Here is a 25,305-nt window from a genome sequence, read left to right as displayed (position 1 = left end):
AGTTTGTAGAAACATTCTCTTTTCTTGGAGGCGTTTGGGGAGGTTTATTAAAGCCGGCGCTGTCATAGCAAGTCAAAGCCTGCCCCTGTCCTCACCTCTCTGAGAACCTGGGCCTCAGGAGGTGGTCTCTGCTGAGCAGCGCCCTTCGGACCTCTGCAAACAGAGCACTTTAGTTAACAGGTGAAGTGCTGGGAGCGTTTCATCAGCTCTTCATAAAAGCACAACTTCTCTGAAGTCACCATGGCATCGGCAAACGCTGCGGAGAAGAGCCACTCACGATTAACGTGTACAGTGCGCACAAAACAAACAGAACCATGGCATAATCCATCTCACCATTCGCTGTTTGTTTGTCTGGGATGTAAAAAGATCAACAGGAAACTGAGTCAATAGCACTGACTTAAAGAGGGATACAGAATCACCTATGGAGCCAGAGTCAGACGTACGTGGTCAATACGGTGACTGTCACCTGGATTGAGTCAAGATGAAAGAGAGGCTACATCCAGCCTATTTTTATTTTCAGGTACACTAAACATGCCCATTCTGCTCCTTTGCAGTTGTTTGCTTAGTGTCAGAAAGTAATACTAACACGTATAGGTTTTTTATAAGACTGATGACGATGTGAAACTGAACTAAATATTAAAGGAGCTTCTTGTTCACTGCTGATAGTTGAGTCACAGCTGATGGACACTAATCAGCAAATGTGGGTTGTTGTGTCCTAATTTCCAGAGGTCTCCCTTTTCAACTGTCCAGCACTTTTCAAACATAACAGGGCTCTAAACGGCGAGGGTAATGTAGACGATGGGCGTATCTGGAGCAGAATTTATGCCTTTTTAAACGAAAACAGAGTAGTATGGACAGAGCCAGAGAGAGAGAGCAAAAAAGAAAAATGAGAATCAAAGTGTTTGCTGAAGGGCCTGACTGTGCTCAAGTGGCGCAGCCTGAATGAGAAGCACCAGCTTTTGTCATTGTGGATCACATGGCTCACCTTCCCAGCCCCAGTGTTAATCAGAAGCTGCTTATGAGCAATGCTCACCTTTTAATGGGAACTTAAAGGTGCCATCCATCAGAGGCTGTTACCTCGTAGCTCAGTGCCAGACCATGTTTAATGAAGACTGATGGTCCTCTCCTCCCTCGTCTCTACAGGCTCCAGAAACACATATATCATAGCAGTTAGAGAAATGTACTGTATAAGGAGAACCAGTATGTAACCGCCGTGTTGGCTTGTGTCAGTGTAGCTGCCTCAAATGTCAGTCAGTCTGAAGCCTGCAGGTATCAACTTTCACTTGGACTTATAGGACAATACAGTATGTTAACCCATAGCCTTCAATTAGGAGGGTTTATTGGCAGAAATCGACAATAGTCTCCATTGAGTGTAGTGATTTGGTTTGAGACTGTATATATTTTCTTTGCGCTACCATTAGGAATATTACTATAGTCGAGGCAAACGCCCGCAGTTTATTCTCAAAGAAAGCTTGAAGTCTTGTTGAGACGGTCACAAACCGAGCAGGTTGGCACGACTCGACGCGGTTTGGTTGGTTTTCCATTCCATTGTTAATTCTTTTTAACTGATACAGTTTGCCATTGTTTGCTTTGATTCTAGTGTCCGACATCTTGCTCACGCCTCTTCCTGTGACGGCACTTTGAGTCTAATGACGTCACACATAGTATCGGCTCAGCTCGCTTGCAACCTCACCTGAGCAGGTTCTAAAAAAGTACCAGGTACTATCACTAAAGGAAAAGCAAAATAACGGGGTGAGCCGTGCTAGTGGAAAAGGGGCTATGGACATGCTTGCTGGGAAGCAAGACATAGAACATATTTACAGCACAAATTTGGATTGTTTAGTGGTTTATGCTCACATAGCGGAATTCTTTCACAATTAATCACTACAGGCAGAGCATCTGCCTCTGGCTTCAGCTCGTTCCTCAGGAATCTCCTCTCTGCTTAAGTTTATCACTCTGCTGCTCGGCATGCTTTACCTTTTAAATGGCCCGTGTATCTGCAACAGCACGCAAATGATCTCGTTCTCCTGGTCCAACTGTAACTGCGGGCCATTCCCCAACCTCCAGCAGAGCATCTGACTCAGAGATGTGTTGCTGCTTTTGGGCGAGTGCCTTGATGTCTCAACGGGCACAGCATGCTAAAGTTTAGACAAGTAAAACCAGGTTTTTAAGACGCACCCGTTTGATCATGTATCCATTTTCCAAACACTTCCAGGCAAACTGTTGCACAACTCTGCTGCCACATGTGATAGATTCCCATGACTTTATGGTTTCATGGTTGTACAAATAGGTGACCGATTAAGTGATTAACCATTTATGTTTCTTTATAAACAAAAGTGATACAATCACTAAGCTCCAGTTATGAGGAGTTTCTGCATTTCTTCTGGTTCGAGACGTTCTACTCCCTATTCCCATTTTTGTTTTTTACTCAAGATTACACTGTATTTACAAAATGACCTACAAGACAAATAAACTCCTTGTGGATTATTCTGCAGTTTATTACCATGATTTGTTGTTTCTATTCTATTAAGTGTCAACAAAAAGAAGATGATACCTCATTTCTTCATTTCTTTGCTCTGGATAACAAAGGAATCATTAATAGTGAATCATTTTGGTTTGTGGACAAAACAAGACATTTGAGAACATCATCATTTCCAGATTTGACGAAGATGATCAACAATTTTTAAGGTTTTCTGATATTTTATGGACCAAACAATTGATCGAGAAAATAATCCTTAGTTGCAGCTCTAGTTCAAATGAATTAACTTATTTTATATCAACTTTCTCCACACGCCATGCTGAAATCCACCTTGGGGTTGTAGTTCATTTGTTGCCTTTGAGTTGCTATGAGAGAACAAGATATTTTTGTTTCTGCTTGACCTTTTCATTGCTCACCTACAGAGTTTGACTCTGATTCAATCCAACCCTCAGCGTTAGCGTGTAACATTGTACCATCACCCGTGGGAAAATTAAACATGACTTGAGAAACGTTGATATTTCAGAGCCACTGACTGTTTCACATGTTGAGTCAAACTTTCCATGACGAGTCAGCTCATATTGTCTTTACAGCTAGAATCAATATAATGAACCTTTTTGAATAAAGAAAACAATCAGCAGATAATCCGATAATGATCAAAAGTAATGACTGTGTATTTATTTGCTTAACTATCAGTTAATGTCGGGTAACCTGTTGCTCAACAAGGCACATACATTACAGCACACCTACCTCAGCCACAAGGTCTCACAAGCCTGGGAGATTAATCTGGTATGTTTCCACACATACAGTCAATGTTTTCATCTGTTAAACATGAGCAGTGTTGGTACAGGACTGTATCAACTGGCCTTTTCATGCAGTGAAGTGGAGAGAGGATGATCAGATGAATTAAAATGAGGGGAGTAGAAAATGCTGAGACAAGTGGATGATTATTCAAAATAATTCTGAAAAAGGGGAACCTTAGATTGAAATACTATTATTTTTAACAATATTGGTGCTAATGCGGAAGTATCAGTGTTCCCCTGGCATTTTAGTAGCATACTCTGGGACCAGTGTGTACAGTTCACTAGTTCAGTCCATTTGTTTCCAACCAATGTTGAGCAATACACAACAACCTTGGACAGTAATTTTATAACTTGTGTAAAGGCATTCAAATTTCTATCAATCTGATACCCCATTCTCACTGGTCCCAAAACCAGTTGTATGCTGGCTTTAAACAGGGTTTTTCACTAGTGGGAATGTGTTTAATGGGCATTCACTCCCAGGTCAAATGACTCTGCAATGCACACTGTTTTTTTATCAGCTTGGGCTTCGTTTGCTATCAGGGGAAACACAAGACTAAGTGCTTGAGATGCTGCCATTTCCAGTACGTCGCTACAACACACATTCATTGTATGGCCGTTAGCTTAACAGTTAGTATTACTGTTTGTGGCAATCATTACTGTTTAAAACGTGACGCTTTTGCACTCAATATCAGTTGTTTCATCAATCTGATCATCTAAATCAGGTGTTGTCGAAATTCCAAGAGGTGCACATAGAGAAAATGTCCTCAATGCCAAGGTCTGCAACATCATGATGTCTTACAAGTGTAGTTGTGGTTAGTGGTAAAGTGGTAACGACCAATATACTTACGTGCATCATTGTCTGTGTGTAGTCCGCAACATCATTTCAAATCAAATTTAATGCATTGAAATAATGTTTTATTATAAGTGGATGGGTTATAGAAAAGTTATTTTCTAATGTCAGTTGAAAAATAAAACGGGCCTACAAAACAAAAAATGAATAATGCACATATACAAATAATTTAAAGGACTAAGATACAATGTGTACACGAATTACACTAAATTACACAGATTAAAATTGTGTGTTTTTCCTTTCGTTACATGATGATTTGATTTCATCTTGGTCCGACGTAGTCTTACTTAAATTTCATGTGTTCGTAGTTGATGTGTGTGAACTGTGTGGCTAGCTGCTGCCGGAGAGTGAGTAAGTCCCTCATACAGGCAAATTCTTATGTTCCAAAGTCTGCAGTCAGCTATGGTACGAATGGACCCCTATGCGGACGTCCATCTGCAGCCCGAAATTTGTGACTATGTGGAGCATATGTGTCAAATTGGAGTGGGATGTGAGGTCTGGAATGTCAGACCAACATGGACCCTGGTTTTAGTATGAATGGAACCATAGGCATGTATGTGTGAACTCGAGACATATGTAACTCTGCGAGCAAGGAACGTGGAAAGTATAGAGAGGCTGCTTCTACATGTTTTAAATACCAAAGATTCAAAATGTGAGTGTCGAGGATTTGCACCTTTTCACATAGCAAAGAAAAAATGTTTTCCTCCATCTCATCAACCAGCATTGTGTTGTTTTGTTCGATTGAAAGCATCATTTAAAAATATGCACTTTATTATAGCGTAAAATGAGGACAAACTGGGCATATTTCATCCGTCATAAAAGTCATCGCTGATTCATTTTATTTCAGTCAACTTACTTATTAATCAGCTTTTGTTGCAGCTCCTGTGGGGGCTTAGTCACGATTCTTGAGAATAAGCTGCATGGTCACATTATAGGTAGAACTGAAAAACCAGGATCCAGCTGAATAAGTATGTTAAATGTGTTTACTGATCTACTAATCCAGCGAAATACCCGAGGCCTGTTCTTGTCTCTGTGTGACTGCGATCAGCCGTTAAACTGTCAGTGCATCACCACAACGCCGTGCCTGTGATAGGAAAGAATACTTTCCTATAGCGTCACTGCGGAGGAGGGGCCCCTTGCTCCTAAAACAGGATGCAGGTCACACCTTATCATGGCAGACATCAAACCAGATTTACACACCCTCAACCTCCTCTTCTATTTAGGCTGAACAGACATTACAGCTTGTTCAACATTTCTGAGTGAGGAATGACTGTGCTTCAACAGCAGGTCTGACTGGACCAGAATATACACAATACTACTACAGTTGTATTAAAATCACTCTACTTGGTCTCTGTCTGGACACGTTGATACTTTGGTTTCTGTCGTCCCACCTTATCTCTTCATTCTGTGTCAAAACCAACCGGCTCCTCCTTCTCCTCCCTCCGCATCTCATTCACCAGCTGGAGGTGCTTCACTGTTCAGCTGGGATGGGCTTCATCACGTCACCTTGCAGTTTATGTGCTCCTGAGCTTCTCAAGCGCACACCACACACATGTTGTGTTTATGATTAACAGACTCGTATGTATAAATCCTCCTTTCTCATTCCACTGGTCAACCTAGAAATGAAATTGGTCAACTCTACCAAAAGGCACTGTGTTAGATACAGTGAATGACTAGACGAGACTTGACCCACATTTAAATCTTTCAGTCAGGTCTGAGTCTTAATTTAACTGAATGCAATAACAGTAAAGTAGTTAACGCTCTTGAGTCTCTCTTTATATCAGCTCTGGCCTCAGTCGTATTTATATTTATGCAAATGTGGGATGTGAATAGTTAGATGTAAAAATATGCTCAGTGGGAAGGGTTGATCTTGCCTGATCTTTGTGGACAATTGTTGTTCTGCTGATAATATTTAGGTTCTAGACTGTTTGTTGGAATCAAAGTGCTATGAATGCATCAATAATCCCAGATGGTTGTAATACTTTCATCTATGACTACAAAGTAATATTTTTGTTATTGATTAATCCGTCAAATCACCTCTTGTTCCATAAAATATTGCAAAATGTCTTAATTCTGAAAAGATAGGTTTGTTTTCCTCCTCTTCCGCATCTGTGACTTTTGTGTCTTGTCATTTTTTTTGGAATGGAAATGAAGAATATGATCTTCATCCTTTTCCAGCAGTAACAAAAAGGAAATATGTGACATTTACATGGATCAGACATGTGATAGTGTCAAACCAGGAAGTCGACTGTTAATATTTACACCGATCCCAATGATTTTTTTGTGGTAAAAACAAGAATTTAACATTATAATAATGATTATCTAAGTATCAAAATAGTTGGCAGTTAGAAGATGAAACGACTGTGACTACAAAAATACACATGTAGCTACACTGAGACTGTGGCAGAATACAGATGGAATCTCAGGAGATAGTGGTCCAGTGGAGGGAAATGGGGGCAATAAAAGGAAAAGTAAACGCAGAAAACAGCTGGAGCTACACCACCACAATCCCACATGAGCTGAAGGAGCAGCCAGGTTACTGAGTTAACTTCATCCACTCGGGGACCTGATCCTTCCCAACACATCTGTTCCCACAGTGAGCTTCTCCCATCGGCCTCACGTTGGCCTGCTTCTCTGTTCTACTGCTGGTTCCCACATGAAGTTGTTTTTCTTTCTGGTTATTTTGGTCAGTTAATGTGATCATAAACATGGTGTACGTAATTTAGAGGACGGAGTTTACCTTCATCTCTACCACTGACATTAGCTGCAATAATTCTTCACTTGTTTATTTTGTCATGTTCTGCTGGTAAACAACTTTTCCTGTCTGGGACTATGACATCATCGTTTTCCTAAAGTAGCATATTTGCTGTGTACATGAAAATGCGTTTTCAAAAAATACCCGAACACACCTTTTCTGTGTGGACGGAACGCCCTCTCTGACAAAAAGCATGCATATTCACCTAAACCTATTTCTGCGTGGATGGCACCTTAGTTTCTATGCTAAGCTAACCCTTGCAGCTAGTAGCTGTAGCTTCATAATTTTCATTTATTGCCATTTTATCTTTTGTTTTTCATTGGACCTTTTTTTTTATTTAAGTTGCAAGTATAAAATTATCCTCTTAACTCTCTCATATCAGTGAAGGCGGTGTAGTAAACAGCCAGTTAGCTTTGCTTAGTTTAGCATAAAGACTGCTTTGTTCTGTTCACATCGTCTCATTGTAGCATTTTTGGCTTCTGTATTGATAAAATAAATCAGATGTTATTTGTAAAACAGTTAGCTTTACATGTGCAGCTAATTGTTTTTTTTCGCCACCTTTTGATAGCTATTTACCCTTGTGGTGTCTTTATGCTAAGCTAGTATAATTCCCCCGGGGTCATTTATGACATATAAACTTGAGCCGTGTTGTTTGCATCTTACTCTGAGCGAGAAAATGCCAAACTGTTCCTTTTAATGTGGATGATTCAGAGAATATTCACTAACTCCGATCACATCTTGAAGGAAGATTTAATAACCTAATGTAAGCAAACACTTAAAAGCTTTTATTTGATTTTTATTTGTCTTCATGGGATTCCTGGGCTCATTAGCAGCAGCGGTGCAGCTCAGGCAGGAAGTCTGTGGAGACTCTCTGTGGTGGATCTCAGGAGTGGAAACAAATGCATTTGGAGAGAGAGAGGCACTGGCTGGCCCTGCTGATGGTCCTCTGAGGCTAAACAAATGACTTTCACTGAGCACACCAGGAACACGCAGCACTCAAACAAATGCTTTTAAATGGGAGGAAAGACGAGGAGGGGAAAATTCTCTTCAGTCCCTGTAGAAGGTGGTTGGCAAACCTCCGATGACTCTTATTAGTCCCACCAAAGACACAATGATGCAAAAAAGTTGTGAAATTGCTACTTGTTTGTTTGTCAGTATTATTATTACTGTCCCCTTTGATCAAGTTACATGCGTTTAAAGTATTTTAAACAAGTTTCAAGCCAAATGTGCTTCCTTATGCAAAATGAATGAATTAATTCATTTTCAGCTGTTTTATCCTCCACAATGAGGGTCGTAGGTTGGGGCCAACATATAGAGATGAACAACTAATAATTCACTGTCGCATTCAAACCTATGGGCAATTTAGAGTGTTCAGTTAAACTCTGCATGATTTTGGACCATGAGAGAAAACTGGAAAATCTGTAGAAAAGCCTAACACATAAGGAGAACATGCAAACTCCATGCAGAAAGGCCCTTACCTGGGTTTTTTGCTGCAAGGCATGGAATGTCTTGAGGAAATCCTTTCACATTTTGTCAAAAAATGTTTACTATGATACAAGAATTGCAAGCAGTGTGGTGACAGGAGAAAAGCTAAATAAATGTATAGTTGTAATACAAGTAAAATTCCCTCATTGAAAATGACAATTTTTCTGTGTGGACGGAGTGTTTATTACACACATCTCACAAGAAATTAACCATTCATTCATTCTTCTACCATTTTATCCTCCACATGAGGGTCACGGGGAATGCTGCCAATCCCAGCTAACATAGGGCAAAAGGCAGGTTACACAAATCCCACATACCCACAACAAAAATAAAAATACATACACATGATTTGTGCTGTTTTAGTCGATAATAAGAATTAATTGACCATGAAACCATCTGATGGGAAATGTCTCTACAGTAGAACAACCCAACTTACCTGCACCTGTAACTGTTATTCAATATATAATAATTGCAGCACTTATTTGATTGCGTCACATGACACCGGCATTATATGACATTATATAAAACTTGCATAGGACAGTGGGGTATGATCTCTAAGTGCGCTGGTTATTGTGATCGAACTTTTCTCTTGCACCGCTGCGGTCTGCTTGGATCAAAACCGCTGAGAGGTTTCTACTCAAGTGCTTGCCGTTAAAAGCCCGATCTCTTGATTTCTCCCCTCCACTCTCACCGGCAGATTCTTCATTCATTCTGCCTACAAGTTCAGGGACCAGTTACAGTCCAGACTGACCTACACTGGAGGCCCGAATGGCATCAATTAAAAGCCGCTGTAAAACGGTGGTTTCAGTGGTGTCCTCCGCCACTACCGGAGTCGTTTTCCTGTCAGAGTGATAAAGCCAGTCACAATTTCTCATGCATTGCAAAGGTGGAACCTTGTTTTTCTGACAAAGCTGAGGAATTTCTGTCCACTCGGTCAGAGAGGACTCCTTTCTCCTCGTTGAATTTCAGCGCAGTCTGTCATTTCTAGAGTTTGCCTTTCAAACGCAGGAGGCTCGATTGGAAGAGGCTGATAAATGTCTAAGTTATGATGCTGCAACTCTGCTTTTCCTGCTTTTAAATCTGAAGTTGGTGAAGAACTAAAATGTGAACACAAACACAGTGGGGGAAAAAAAGCAAAATGGGTGGAATTTAATAGAACATCTTAAAAAAGTTTACGGAATAAACAGAGAACACTGATTAGCATAGTCATGCTGTGTAGGGAGCTTAAAGGACACAGATTGACCCAGTTAACTCAAATCCCCATTGACCCAATTCTGAGCTTGCAAGGAGGTGCTTCCTCTAGCCCCCTCCCCCACCACGTCCACCCCAACACATCCCTTATACACATGAGCAGTGCTTAGCTATGATAACAAGCCGTGATAACGCTGTTTCTCAGAATAGCCGTTTCAAGTTGAGATCCATCAGACCTAAACTGTATGTAGTGCAGTTTGCGTCCATGTTATATATAATGCAATAGTGTTTCTCAGTGTAGCCACTTTTCGATCATGTGTTGCCAGGTGACAGGTCTGCACCTCTTACAGGAAGTGATTGGTTTTATATGGCGACACTTGGAGCAACATTCCGCTAGTAAATCTCCAAACACGTTGTAAATATGCCCGTAAGCACAAAGAATCGCTCCCTGAAAGTTTCAGAAGTGAAAACTGCACCGCTCAAAAAAACCTAGCAGTTCATCAGTTTGACGGGATAAATGCTGCTCGCCCCCCCGCACTGCTTCTGTATGCACACAAACGGACAGAGCCCGTTTTCAGCTGAAGTTCGCAGCATACAAATAACGTTTGATTGTTTCTGTTCACAAAGACCAAGCAGAAGCGGAATGTTAAGGTGCCCTGCACCTGTAAGCTGAGATTTGCTTCAGGAATTGTATTAAAGGACCAACTGTTTTATTTTCTTCCAGTGGCAGGGTTTTAAAATAAAATATAAACCCTTTTTTTGATACAGAATGCATACATGTTGCATCGTGCTGTAAAGGTAAAGCAGGGGGTTCGTGGTAAAGAAAAGAAAATGAATGCTGTCTTTATGTTTTTTGTTCAACGACAAATTCCGTATAACCACCCTCTTGCCCCTCACATTCTTGTGGTATTCACAAACTCAAGCCTGAGACTTTTCGCAGAGTTCACAGGTTGTGGCGTGTTTGTGTGTTTCCAGAAATGATGGAGAACCAGTGGTGTTTCTTTAGTCATTGATCCCAGCAGCGCTCTGTAACCTGTGGTCTTTTAAAGGTGTGTCGTTTCCAAATAAGGCACATTATCAGCCAGTCACAAGTAAACCCCGTTTCACATGATGATGATCAGTTCTCAGTTAATGATACAGCTACACCAAGAAGTTATTTTTAAACGCAACAGGAAGCTCATCTAAAAACCATCATTAAGGACTGTTGGTAATCAGTGCGCACCGACTATTGATTGGTTGTTTACTTCACCTTCCTACAGCCCCAGAGGTTCCCCTGCATCTCCACGGGTGAGAGATTAGGTTCCCCATTGTCATCAAAAGTACACACACACACACACCTTGGTTGAGAGGCTCACTTATGCCTGAGTGGCCAGCTTTGAAAGCTGATGTGAATACCTGTGTTTAATGTAGGGAAGAGGAGGAAGACGGGGGTTGGAGGTCTATCTGCCTTTTGTGTGCAGGTACTCCTGTTTAACGCAGGCTCTGGAAGCGTAGCTGAGAATGTTGCCCTGCAGCCACAGTCTTCAGCAGGCTTCACGTTCCCCTCCGCAGGCTGATCTCTGCAGGGAGCTGAGCCACTGCTCTTTCACAGGCCAACTTTATACTCAGGGGTGGGAACTGTGGAACATGTGCAGAGCAGCTTGGGTTCAGTTGTATTTTTAGATGCTACCATAAGGTGTGCAAGGCTATAATGGCCTTTGTTTGTGTGTTTTTTGACAACCTGTAGACATAACAAGAAATCACTAACACTACTTTGACTTTTGATACCACACTGTGCTGGATTGTAGTCTTTAAGTATTTTTTTACCCAATTTACTAGGGGTGGGAATCACAGGTATAATATGTGATACATGGTCCACAATCAATAATATCATTATACAACTATTCTGTGATAATTAACATATTGCAAGACATATAGTCATATAGTGACACATCACGATATCGGTCTAAGTGAAACAAAACAAACTAAGATCTGTATATAACGTGGATGAACACAGTTTAAGAGAATTCAAGCATCTTATATTACAGTAAGATGAATGTCAGTTCCTGGCAACCTGCAGTGTACTTGCATGAAAATACGCAAATTAGTTCAGTGGATAATAATTACACCCTTGTGTGAGAGTCACTCTGTAACTTTAAGGTGAGGCTAAATTAAGCTATAATGAATTTGCTTAGGTGTTTTAAGAAATTGTCTTAATCCGTAATGTGAGTCGACCTTTTTAAAGCTGACAAATAAAAGTGCAGTATTTACATAGGAAAATATGTCTTACAGTACAGTGCATGAGTAAATGCTCTTAGTTAGTTTCCGAGTGTTGCACGCTGCCTGAAACTTTGTTGTATTGGGAAAGAAGGAGTTAAGTTTGGTTGCCATGCTGTGCACAGAGAGCTGTATTATGCAAGTTGTGAAGTGCAGACACACACACACACACACACACACACACACAGAGGAAGTGCATTACAGAATGCTGAGCTCAGGGCTTTGGCTCACTGCCAAGCATACACTCCTGCATGTGCACACACACACACACACACACACACTCATACTCAGCTGAGGGCATACCGATTTTTCCAGCCATCTCCTCCTCCTCCTCCTCCTCCTCCTCCTCCTCCTCGAGTCAGCCTCTCTCTTTCTGTTGCGTCAGTAGTTCAGCTGTGGGCCAGGCATGACTGGGGCAGGGCTGTGAAACAGAGTGCCATGCATTTCTGTGTGTGTGTGTTTGTGTACTCAAAAAGACAGGATGTGGACTGGTGGTTGAGGGAAGTGTGTGAGCGTTACTGTGAGGTGTCTGCTAAACTGAATCGCCGCGTTTCTCTAACAGACGCTTTCGCTATCAGCGAGACAAACGCCGTCGTTCCACCTCTTTTGTTTTTGCTCAGATCAGCGTTGCACCGCATTTTCAGAAAGAAAAAAAAAACAACAAAAAACCCAAGACACCCACACTGTTTACAATCTCCTTCCACACAGCAGGGCGGATATGTGTCAGCTCTGTGCAGTGTGTCACATGTGTGAGAACATCTGAGTGGAAATCAAACCTTCCAGATGATGTTCCAGGGTGAAAAACCCTGCTTGTGTTTTTAAGCTTTTCTGTAGACATGCGTGACATAATAGAATGTACGTTCAGTTGCCAGTTTATTAGGAACACTGAAGAAGAGTCCAGCAATTCATCTTTATTCATGACGTTTATAATGTTCAGTTCATGTTTAACCGATCTTTGGGCTGCAGTTTGTTCTGGTGCTCTTGACTTACAGTCTAAATTAAGCGATTTCAGAGGGAAGTAGCTCTTCTAGCTTCTGTTTACACACTTTCTGTAGCCACTGCCAGTACTGATCTTAAGAAATCAGGAGGCCGTTGCACAAATCGAGGATATCTGACAAAGTGAGGCTTAACCTATGCTACTGAGTTCATCCTGGCTTAGTCTGTTGCATGAACGCCAAACCAGGGTGGGAAGATGGGTGTAACTAATCGTCGTAAGTGCACATTCACAGCTTTTTGAAGTAGACCCCGAGGTCAGAAAATGGAGAGGACGTGTACCAAGCAGGCAACAGCTCAGAATAGAAACATATGTCGAGGTGAAACACTTGATACGGAAAAAAGGCAAAATAGCTGCTGTTAATAAGATCAGAGCAAAAGCATGTGCGTGCAAGCTCGTTTTCTATTTCAGTAGTGGCAAATGTTATCAGGGAATCAGCCTTATTTGTTTTTTTTCTTGTATTCTTTAAGTGCCGACCTCGTACATAGGTGAGAACTGGTGGTTTATCTCATGTAACCTAAAGCAAGTTTCCATGGTTACAGCATTCTTCGTTATTTCCTTCGACCAAAGAAAAGACAGTGCCACCAAAAAGCATGTGCAGCCGACAGTCCACAAGAAATTAATCTGGATGTGTGCACGGATTCGTCTGCACCGGGTTCGTTAAGACCAACAGGGAAAAGGGTGGTTTTACCTCATTAGAAAACAGATAAGATCATAACAAGAAACCTTTATGACCTTTATAAATATCTTTTCTTCAAGAAATATCAACTGGTCCATGATGATCCCTGACAATGTGCTTCCAACTGACACAACTTAACAGTATAAGAGCACGACAGCCGCTGGGAGAGGAGTGGGAAGACCCAAATATTCTCATTTCCTGTTCATTTCCCTTCCACAACACCTCCAGTGCTTACCTTACCCTGAGCACCTCCTCCTCCTCCTACTCTTAAGACTGACGGGATCACTTCACTGCAGGCAGAGACCTGCTATTGTTTAATGAACCTTTGACCCTGTCACATGCTGAAACCCTTATGGGTCTGTGTGTGTTTGGAGAGGCTGAAGAGAGTCACAGATGCAGATTTTAATGTGGGTGCGACCTTAAATTTATATTTCTTTAAGTGTCTATGTTTGCTGTTCCAGATAAGGAAATAAACCTGACTGACCACTGTGCTTTCACTTCTCATTTTAACAAAGAGCCAATGATAAACATGCAGTGTACTGTTAGAACTGTGGTGTGGAGGAACCAAGATCATTTACTCAACATAAAAATACCATTGCCACACTGCAAAAAATCCTAGAAATAGGGGAAATGTTACATGAATGATGTGCTAACGGTATTTATAAAGTGTACAATGTGTGTGTATGCACTATATATTAAACCAATAACAGCAATAATCATTACATCACCACTCTCATTTATCCAGTTTGTATGTTATTAAGTGTTACCGTCTGAACGAGCACACAGCCGAGTCATGGCAGTGCCACGGTGGTGAGAGATTTGCGATAAGAGCGAGGCTACAGTGTTTTTAATCAGTCGCTTCAAGGCCTCAAATGATGTGCAATCTCACTCTAGTCTATACCTGCAATGTGCTTTTACAAACAAGCCTTTGCTAATACTGTATGATCACTAACTTAAAGAGTAATAATAACATGTGAGTGCCTGGTTTGTATAGTGCATCTTACTAATGTGTTTTCAATATAATGATTTCATATCATTATATACCACATATTATGGTTAAACATACTACCTTACATTTTTTTTACTGTTCTTGAGCTTTGTTTTTGATTACAGCTATAACCGTCTCCTCTTAAATTCTTAATATGCAAAAAGTCTGTATTTTTTTGCTTTGCTGATTCCAAGCGAGCGTTTTTGCATTGATTTTTTACGACATAAAAAAAGCAATATACTGTAAAAGGACTGCGTCAACAGCTGAGATCCTGAAATAATTTTTTGGTTCTGCGATAATTAAATCAGTTGCCATTTTAAAACACAAATTCTTTTCTTTGTTTCTGTGCAGGTTTTCACCTTAGTGGCACAGTCAGAGAACCTGCCACCTCCACGGAGCCGGAGCAGGTCTGCAACGTGAGCGTCAGCTTCGACCGATGCAAAATCACAGCGGTGACGTGCAGCTGTGGCAACAAGGACATCTTCTATTGTTCCCACGTTGTGGCACTGTCGCTTTACCGAGTACGGAAGCCGGAGCAGGTCAAACTGCGCCTGCCTATCTCGGAGACTCTTTTCCAAATGAACAGAGATCAGCTGCAGAAGTTTGTACAGTACCTGATCACAGTGCATCACACCGAGGTGCTGCCAACGGCACAGAAACTGGCAGACGAAATACTGTCGCAGAACTCGGAGATTAACCAGGTCCATGGTGAGTGGAGGATCTGGATGATTGGAATTGCTGTTGTTGGAAGAACAGAGTGTTTTCGTCTTTAATGTGCATGCAGGGCGAAACACACAAATGCAGTTAGCCATGTTGGATTTCCTCTGTCTTGCGTCAGTGGAAGTCCAACGGCAGGATTCAGGAAATATAAAGAGTTTAGGGAAACAAGTTTGTTTCATGTACTGTAAATGTATCATGCATTCCCTAGTCCCCCTAACTCAAACCTAAACAGGAGTCTGACCTCAGCTTTAAAACCCTTCAGACAAAGTCATTTGAGTAGCAGTCAAATTGTCCTCACAAAGCAAAAGTGTCCTCTTTGTGGTCCTCCCAAAGCAGCAATACAGGGTCAAAATCAGGTCAAGTTTTGACTTGAATGCATCACAGGAATGTGTGAAACAGGAAACGTCTTTGAACTGCTGCTTTTGGGGGGTTTACAGGATTGACTGTATTATGCCAGTGACTGTTCCAAAACCCCACCGCTTAACATGTAATCCAGTCGACATATATTAGTGATTTTGTGGTCAAAGCAACTGTTTCCATACGATGTTTTATGTGTCACATAGTCATCTTGGTAATCAATAATTCTTTGGTTCAAAAAATGGTAGAAAATTGTTTTTTAAAAAGAATGGAGCACGGCTCAGGTCGGCCAAAATGTGGGGTGCTTTTTTTAAACATCTGAGCTGATAGAAGTCATGGAGGTTGAATAATGATTCTCATGATTCAATAGTTTCTACAGCTCCTTATTGATCTTGTAGATACAGTATGTGATTATATTGTATACGCTGTTATGTTAACTACATTTCTCTGTGGTTGTGATGATAGTCATAAACACTGACTCTGAAACTTTTAAAGCTCTACACTTTTTATTTACTTAGGTAAATGTAACCAGTAGCAGTTCTGCCCCTCAGTGTAGTTGGCTTTTGCGGTCTAGCTATTGCAGTGTGTTGTTGACTGTTGTGTCACCTGTTGCAGGAGCTCCAGATCCGACAGCAGGCGCCAGTGTGGATGATGACAACTGCTGGCATCTGGACGAGGAACAAGTTCAAGAGCAGGTGAAGCTCTTTCTCTCCCAGGGCGGGTACCATGGCTCAGGAAAGCAGCTCAACTTACTGTTCAGCAAGGTAACGACCTCCAGAGCGAGTAACCACGCGCAAAGACAGCCCAGCAAGTATCATGCAACGCACTGTGGCAGCTGTACGGCGACCTTTAACCACAATGTCCACCCCTGTCTCTATAGGTGAGAGAGATGCTGAAGATGAGGGACTCCAATGGCGCTCGCATGTTAACGCTGATCACAGAGCAGTTCATGGGCGACCCCAGGCTAGTGCTGTGGAGGCAACAGGGAACCACCATGACTGACAAGTACAGACAACTGTGGGATGAACTAGGTAAAGTTTCAAACCAAGAAACACACACAATAAATTCAACATCACTTGCAGTGTAAATATAAGCATGATTAACGCTGTCGTGCAACGTTTCTAAGCCCTTAAAGCGGAAACTTTGCAAGTGCGGTTGTTTTTTTTTTCCCCTTCCTCCTCAACGATCTGATCAAATCTATCCATTATCAAAACAAAGAAAATGTAACACTGACAAAGAGAAACAAGCCGATCTGGTTTTATACAACATAGAGAGTCAACAGGAGGTGTGTGGTTACACAGAAACGACTAGAACCTTTCGCTTGAGCGGATTTTAAAAGAGTTGCATGACTTGTTGCGTTTTATCGACAATTATCAAAAGTGTAGAGCAACAAAGCCTAGCAATTATTTCAGCTACACTGAAAGCATAAAGCTGAAGGTGCAGTAGATGGTTCATATAGGAGGAGAGAAGCCACAATTACAAATACATTTTGGCAATTTTCCACTTTTTCATTTTAAATGATCTAATAAAACTGTCTCCGTTGGTGAACCCTGTTAAAAACACTCACTAATAAATACCAATAATTGTGACCCGGCTAAAATGTTTTACCCGTGGTCAGGAGCCAAAAACACTAACGGCCTTTTGACGTATTTTATGTTTTCCCATGAAAAGTTGCGAGGAAACAGGTTGTACAGGCTGCTCTTGAACATGGAGACGCATAATAAACACAGTTAAATACTCCGCCACTAATCCTCTGTTTAATATATGATAAATCAGCCTGTAGGAGGTTCAGATTCTGGTTTTTTTTTCATTGTTTTCCCTGACACTCCCTCAAATTGTTGCTCTGCATTTCATCACTCTGCTGTTTTCCCTCCTCATTGTTGTCCTTGGTTGCAGCTTTAACAAAGACACAGAGGATACAGCTTCTCTCCTCCGGTACCATCCCCCCATTCCTCAGCCTCCCTCCCCCATACACTTCTTCCTCTCAAGCTCCCTCTCCCTGTGCCCCCCCACCCATCCCCCCCTCTCGCATTTAATTTTGTCCTTTATTGTTCCTCAACACTGTGCCTTTATCTTCCAGTCTGTACCCAGTGTCCTCCTGTGTGGCAGTTTAGGTCCTCTCAGTGGCAGTTAGTCAATTAATTCATCAGTTGGGTGTAAGAAAATTCAACAGCAGCAATTATAAACTAGAAAATTCCGAGGCGAAATTTTGATCTGCCTGCTTCTTGCTGCCGATTTTGGGTGGATTGAACCTTTAAAACTTGAAGGGGGTGTTCACACTTTTTTTAACGAGGGCCAGATTTGATAATGTGAAGATGTTCGGGGGCCAGTGGTCACTTAACAGTAACTTTCACATACAAATGCACTGTTTGATTTAAATTAGTCATCTAACTTTGAAATTTTTGTCAGATTTTGGACGACATACTAAACTTTGACATTTTTGTCTCATTTAGGACGACAGACTAAACTATGACAATTTACTCTTAGACCTGTGTGACATGGGGGTGTTGTGATTAGTAGGTCTTAACTATGTTGCTGTTGCAAGAATATGGTGGGTTCAATCCCAGGTCTGGTATATTTATGTGTTCAGTATGTCTCCAATGTCTCACTAAAAATATTTTTTTCATGTTGTACTATACTATAACATTTTGGTGTGTCAAAAATGTCATGTGTTTAAAAAACACAATCTGTTTTAGTACGGCATGGAAGAGACAGGGAGAACATATAAATACATACCACAGAAGATTCCAGACCTGGAATGGAACCCAGCAATTACTAACCACTACACCACCATGCCACTCACATTTCATAGCCGAATGTCCTAAATGACACCAGAATGTCCTAGTTCAGTTTGTTGTCCAACATTTTATAAGAATGTCATAGTTTAGTATGTCATCCATAAAGTCAACTATGACATTTTGTCCAATTTTGGACGACATACTATACTATGACATTTTGTCCAATTTTGGACGACATACTATACTATGACTTTTTTGACTGATTTTGGACGACATACTATACTATGACTTTTTTGACCGATTTTGGACGACATACTAAACTATGACTTTTTTGACTGATTTTGGACGACATACTATACTATGACTTTTTTGACCGATTTTGGACGACATACTATACTATGACTTTTTTGACCGATTTTGGACGACATACTATACTATGACTTTTTTGACCGATTTTGGACGACATACTAAACTATGACTTTTTTGACCGATTTTGGACGACATACTATACTATGACTTTTTTGGGTGATTTTGGACGACATACTATACTATGACTTTTTTGTGTGATTTTAGACGACATACTATACTATGACTTTTTTGACAGATTTTGGACGACATGCTATACTATGACTTTTTTGGGTGATTTTGGACGACATACTATACTATGACATTTTTGGGTGATTTTGGACGACATACTATACTATGACTTTTTTGTGTGATTTTAGACGACATGCTATACTATGACTTTTTTGACAGATTTTGGACGACATGCTATACTATGACTTTTTTGGGTGATTTTGGACGACATACTAACCTATGACTTTTTTGACTGATTTTGGACGACATGCTATACTATGACTTTTTTGACTGATTTTGGACGACATACTATACTATGACTTTTTGGGTGATTTTGGACGACATACTATACTATGACTTTTTTGACAGATTTTGGACGACATGCTATACTATGACTTTTTTTGACTGATTTTGGACGACATACTATACTATGACTTTTTTGTGTGATTTTAGACGACATACTATACTATGACTTTTTTGACAGATTTTGGACGACATGCTATACTATGACTTTTTTGGGTGATTTTGGACGACATACTATACTATGACATTTTTGGGTGATTTTGGACGACATACTATACTATGACTTTTTTGTGTGATTTTAGACGACATACTATACTATGACTTTTTTGACAGATTTTGGACGACATGCTATACTATGACTTTTTTGGGTGATTTTGGACGACATACTATACTATGACATTTTTGGGTGATTTTGGACGACATACTATACTATGACTTTTTTGTGTGATTTTAGACGACATGCTATACTATGACTTTTTTGACAGATTTTGGACGACATGCTATACTATGACTTTTTTGGGTGATTTTGGACGACATACTAACCTATGACTTTTTTGACTGATTTTGGACGACATGCTATACTATGACTTTTTTGACTGATTTTGGACGACATACTATACTATGACTTTTTGGGTGATTTTGGACGACATACTATACTATGACTTTTTTGACAGATTTTGGACGACATGCTATACTATGACTTTTTTTGACTGATTTTGGACGACATACTATACTATGACTTTTTTGTGTGATTTTAGACGACATACTATACTATGACTTTTTTGACAGATTTTGGACGACATGCTATACTATGACTTTTTTGGGTGATTTTGGACGACATACTATACTATGACATTTTTGGGTGATTTTGGACGACATACTATACTATGACTTTTTTGTGTGATTTTAGACGACATACTATACTATGACTTTTTTGACAGATTTTGGACGACATGCTATACTATGACTTTTTTGGGTGATTTTGGACGACATACTAACCTATGACTTTTTTGACTGATTTTGGACGACATGCTATACTATGACTTTTTTGACTGATTTTGGACGACATACTATACTATGACTTTTTGGGTGATTTTGGACGACATACTATACTATGACTTTTTTGACAGATTTTGGACGACATGCTATACTATGACTTTTTTTGACTGATTTTGGACGACATACTATACTATGACTTTTTTGGGTGATTTTGGACGACATGCTTTACTATGACTTTTTTTACAGATTTAGGTCGACATACTATACTATGACTTTTTTGACATATTTTGGACGACATACTATACTATGACTTTTTTGACTGATTTTGGACGACATGTTATACTGTGACCTTTTTGACTGATTTTGGATGACGTACTATAGTATGACTTTTTTGGGTGATTTTGAACAACACAGGCTACACAGTTGGTGTAGAGGTTAGTGTTTTGCCTTTGCAGACTGAAGACTGGGGTTCGAGCCCTGGTTTTAACAAGGTCCCATCTGCATGGATTTTGCATGTTCTCCCCAACAACATAGTGACTTTTTTGACCTATTTTGGACGACATACTATACTATGACTTTGTTGTGTGATTTTGGATGAAATATTATACTATGACTTTTTTAACTGATTTTGGACGATATACTATACTATGACTTTTTTGGGTTATTTTGGAAGACATACTATGTCATGACAGGCTACACAGTTGGTGTAGAGGTTAGTGTTTAGCCTTTGCAGACTGAAGACCGGGGTTTGAGCCCTGGTTGTAACAAGGTCCCATCTGCATGGATTTTGCATGTTCTCCCCAACAACATAGTGACTTTTATGTCACATTTTGGACGACATACTAACCTTTGACTTTTTTTTACTGATTTTGGACGACATACTATACTATGACTTTTTTGGGTGATTTTGGACGACATACTAACCTATGACTTGTTTGACTGATTTTAGACGACATGCTATACTATGACTTTTTTGGGTGATTTTGGACAACATACTATGCTAAGACTTTTTTGACTGATTTTGGACGACATGCTATACTATGACTTTTTTGACTGATTTTGGACGACATGCTATACTATGACTTTTTTGATTGATTTTGGACGACATACTATACTATGACTTTTTTGACCGATTTTGGACGACATACTATACTATGACTTTCTTGGGTGATTTTGGACGATATATTATACTATGACTTTTTTAACTGATTTTGGAAGCTATACTTTACTATGACTTTTTTGACTGATTTTGGACGACATACTATACTATGACTTTTTTGACGGATTTTGGACGAAATACTATAATATGAATTTTTTGACCGATTTTGGACGACATACTATACTATGATTTTTTGGTGATTTAGGACGACATACTATACTAAGACCTTTTGGGGTGATTTTGGACGACATACTATGTTGTTGCAGTCTGCACAGTTGGTGTAGTGGTTAGATCTCTTGCCTTTCAAGCGAAAGACAGGGGTTCGAGGCCTGTTTGTAACAAGAGTCTTTCTGCATATACTTTGTATGTTCTCCCCAACAACATAGGGACTTTTTGGATGACATACTAACCTCTGAGTTTTTTAGGTGATTTTGGACGACATACTATACTATGACATATTTGACCGATTTTGGACGACATACTATACTATGACATATTTGACCGATTTTGGACGACATACTTTACTATGACATTTTTGGGTGATTTTGGACGACATACTATACTATGACATATTTGACCGATTTTGGACGACATATTATACTATGACTTTTTTGACGGATTTTAGACGACATGCTATACTTTGACTTTTTTGGGTGATTTTGGACCACATACTAACCTATGACTTGTTTGACTGATTTTAGACGACATGCTATACTATGACTTTTTTGGGTGATTTTGGACAACATACTATGCTAAGACTTTTTTGACTGATTTTGGACGACATGCTATACTATGACTTTTTTGATTGATTTTGGTCGACATACTATACTATGACATTTTTGACCAATTTTGGACGACATACTATACTATGACATATTTGGGTGATTTTGGACGACATACTATACTATGACTTTTTTGACTGATTTTGGAAGACATACTAACCTATGACTTTTTTGACTGATTTTGGACGACATACTATACTATGACTTTTTTGGGTGATTTTGGACGACATACTATACTATGACTTTTTTGACTGATTTTGGAAGACATACTAACCTATGACTTTTTTGACTGATTTTGGACGACATGCTATACTATGACTTTTTTGACCAATTTTGGACGACATACTATACTATGACATTTTTGACAAATTTTGGACGACATACTATACTATGACTTTTTTGACTGATTTTGGACGACATACTAACCTATGACTTTTTGGACTGATTTTGGACGACATACTATACTATGACTTTTTGGACTGATTTTGGACAACATGCTATACTATGACTTTTTTGACTGATTTTGGACGACATACTAACCGATGACTTTTTTGGGTGATTTTGGACGACATACTAACCTATGACTTTTTGGGGTGATTTTGGACAACATACCATGTTGTTGCAGTCAGCAGAGTTGGTGTAGTGGTTAGATCTCTTGCCTTTCAAGCGAAAGACAGGGGTTCGAGGCCTGGTTGTAACAATAGTCTTTCTGCATATACTTTGTATGTTCTCCCCAACAACATAGGGACTTTTTGGATGACATACTAACCTATGACTTTTTCAGGTGATTTTGGACGACATACTATACTATGACATATTTGACCGATTTTGGACGACATACTATACTATGACATTTTTTACCAATCTTGGACGACATACTATAGTATGACTTTTTTGGGTGATTTTGGACAACATACTATACTATGACATATTTGACCGATTTTGGACGACATACTATACTATGACATTTTTGATCAATTTTGGACGACATACTATACTATGACATTTTTGGGTGATTTTGGACGACATACTATACTATGACATATTTCACCAATTTTGGACGACATACTATACTATGACTTTTTTGACGGATTTTGGACGACATACTAACCTATGACTTTTTTGACTGATTTTGGACGACATACTATACTATGACTTTTTTGACTGATTTTGGACGACATACTAACCTATGACATTTTTGACCAATTTTGGACGACATACTATACTATGACATATTTCACCAATTTTGGACGACATACTATAATATGACATTTTTGACCAATTTTGGACGACATACTAACCTATGATTTGTTTGACTGATTTTGGACGACATACTATACTATGACTTTTTTGACCGATTTTGGACGACATACTATACCATGACATTTTTGGGTGATTTTGGACGACATACTAACCTATGACTTTTTTGACTGATTTTGGACGACATACTAACCTATGACTTTTTTGACTGATTTTGGACGACATACTAACCTATGACTTTTTTGGGTGATTTGGGACGACAGACTATACTTTGACTTTTTTGGGTGATTTTGGACGACATACTATACTATGACATATTTCACCAATTTTGGACGACATACTATACTATGACATTTTTGACCAATTTTGGACGACATACTATACTATGACTTTTTTGACTGATTTTGGACGACATACTATACTATGACTTTTTGGACTGATTTTGGACGACATACTATACGATGACTTTTTGGACTGATTTTGGACGACATGCTATACTATGACTTTTTTGACTGATTTTGGACGACATACTAACCTATGACTTTTTTGGGTGATTTTGGACGACATACTATACTATGACTTTTTGGGGTGATTTTGGACAACATACCATGTTGTTGCAGTCTGCAGAGTTGGTGTAGTGGTTAGATCTCTTGCCTTTCAAGCGAAAGACAGGGGTTCGAGGCCTGGTTGTAACAAGAGTCTTTCTGCATATACTTTGTATGTTCTCCCCAACAACATAGGGACTTTTTGGATGACATACTAACCTATGACTTTTTTGGGTGATTTTGGACAACATACTATACTATGACATATTTGACCGATTTTGGACGACATACTATACTATGACATTTTTGATCAATTTTGGACGACATACTATACTATGACATTTTTGGGTGATTTTGGACGACATACTAACCTATGACTTTTGACTGATTTTGGACGACATACTAACCTATGATTTTTTTGACTGATTTTGGACGACATACTATACTATGACTTTTTTGACCGATTTTGGACAGCATACTATACTATGACATTTTTGACCGATTTTGGACAACATACTATACTATGACTTTTTTGACTGATTTTGGACGACATACTAACCTATGACTTTTTTGACTGATTTTGGACGACATACTATACTATGACTTTTTTAACTGATTTTGGACGACATACTATACTATGACATATTTGACCGATTTTGGAGGACATACTATACTATGACTTTTTTGACTGATTTTGGACGACATACTAACCTATGACTTTTGACTGATTTTGGACGACATACTAACCTATGACTTTTTTGACTGATTTTGGACGACATACTTTACTATGACTTTTTTGACCGATTTTGGACGACATACTATACTATGACTTTTTTGACTGATTTTGGACGACATACTAACCTATGACTTTTTTGGGTGATTTTGGACGACATACTATACTATGACTTTTTTGACTCATTTTGGAAGACATACTAACCTATGACTTTTTTGACTGATTTTGGACGACATACTATACGATGACTTTTTTGATTGATTTTGGTCGACATACTATACTATGACATTTTTGACCAATTTTGGACGACATACTATACTATGACTTTTTTGACGGATTTTGGACGACATACTAACCTATGACTTTTTTGACTGATTTTGGACGACATACTATACTATGACTTTTTTGACCGATTTTGGACGACATACTATACTATGACTTTTTTGACTGATTTTGGACGACATACTAACCTATGACTTTTTTGACTCATTTTGGACGACATACCATGTTGTTGCAGTCTGCACAGTTGGTGTAGTGGTTAGATCTCTTCCCTTTCAAGCGAAAGACAGGGGTTCGAGGCCTGGTTGTAACAAGAGTCTTTCTGCATATACACTGTATGTTCTCCCCAACAACATAGGGACTTTTTGGATGACATA

The 25,305-nt window shown here is 39.5% G+C and overlaps 1 protein-coding gene across 1 annotated transcript in view; it reads left to right on the top strand.

Annotated features, from left to right (window-relative positions):
• The window catches only part of zswim6 (zinc finger, SWIM-type containing 6), a 51,824-nt gene that overhangs the window by 10,489 nt on the left and 16,030 nt on the right, over positions 1-25,305 (top strand). The window contains exons 2-4 of the mRNA XM_058617217.1: positions 14,829-15,185; positions 16,170-16,318; positions 16,435-16,585. Of these exons, the coding sequence (XP_058473200.1) occupies positions 14,829-15,185; positions 16,170-16,318; positions 16,435-16,585 (657 nt within the window). The remainder of the gene's footprint in view (positions 1-14,828; positions 15,186-16,169; positions 16,319-16,434; positions 16,586-25,305) is intronic.

This window comes from Solea solea, chromosome 19 (assembly GCF_958295425.1).
Source record: "Solea solea chromosome 19, fSolSol10.1, whole genome shotgun sequence".
Taxonomy (NCBI): domain Eukaryota; kingdom Metazoa; phylum Chordata; class Actinopteri; order Pleuronectiformes; family Soleidae; genus Solea; species Solea solea.
This window is presented reverse-complemented; position numbering and strand designations above follow the sequence as displayed.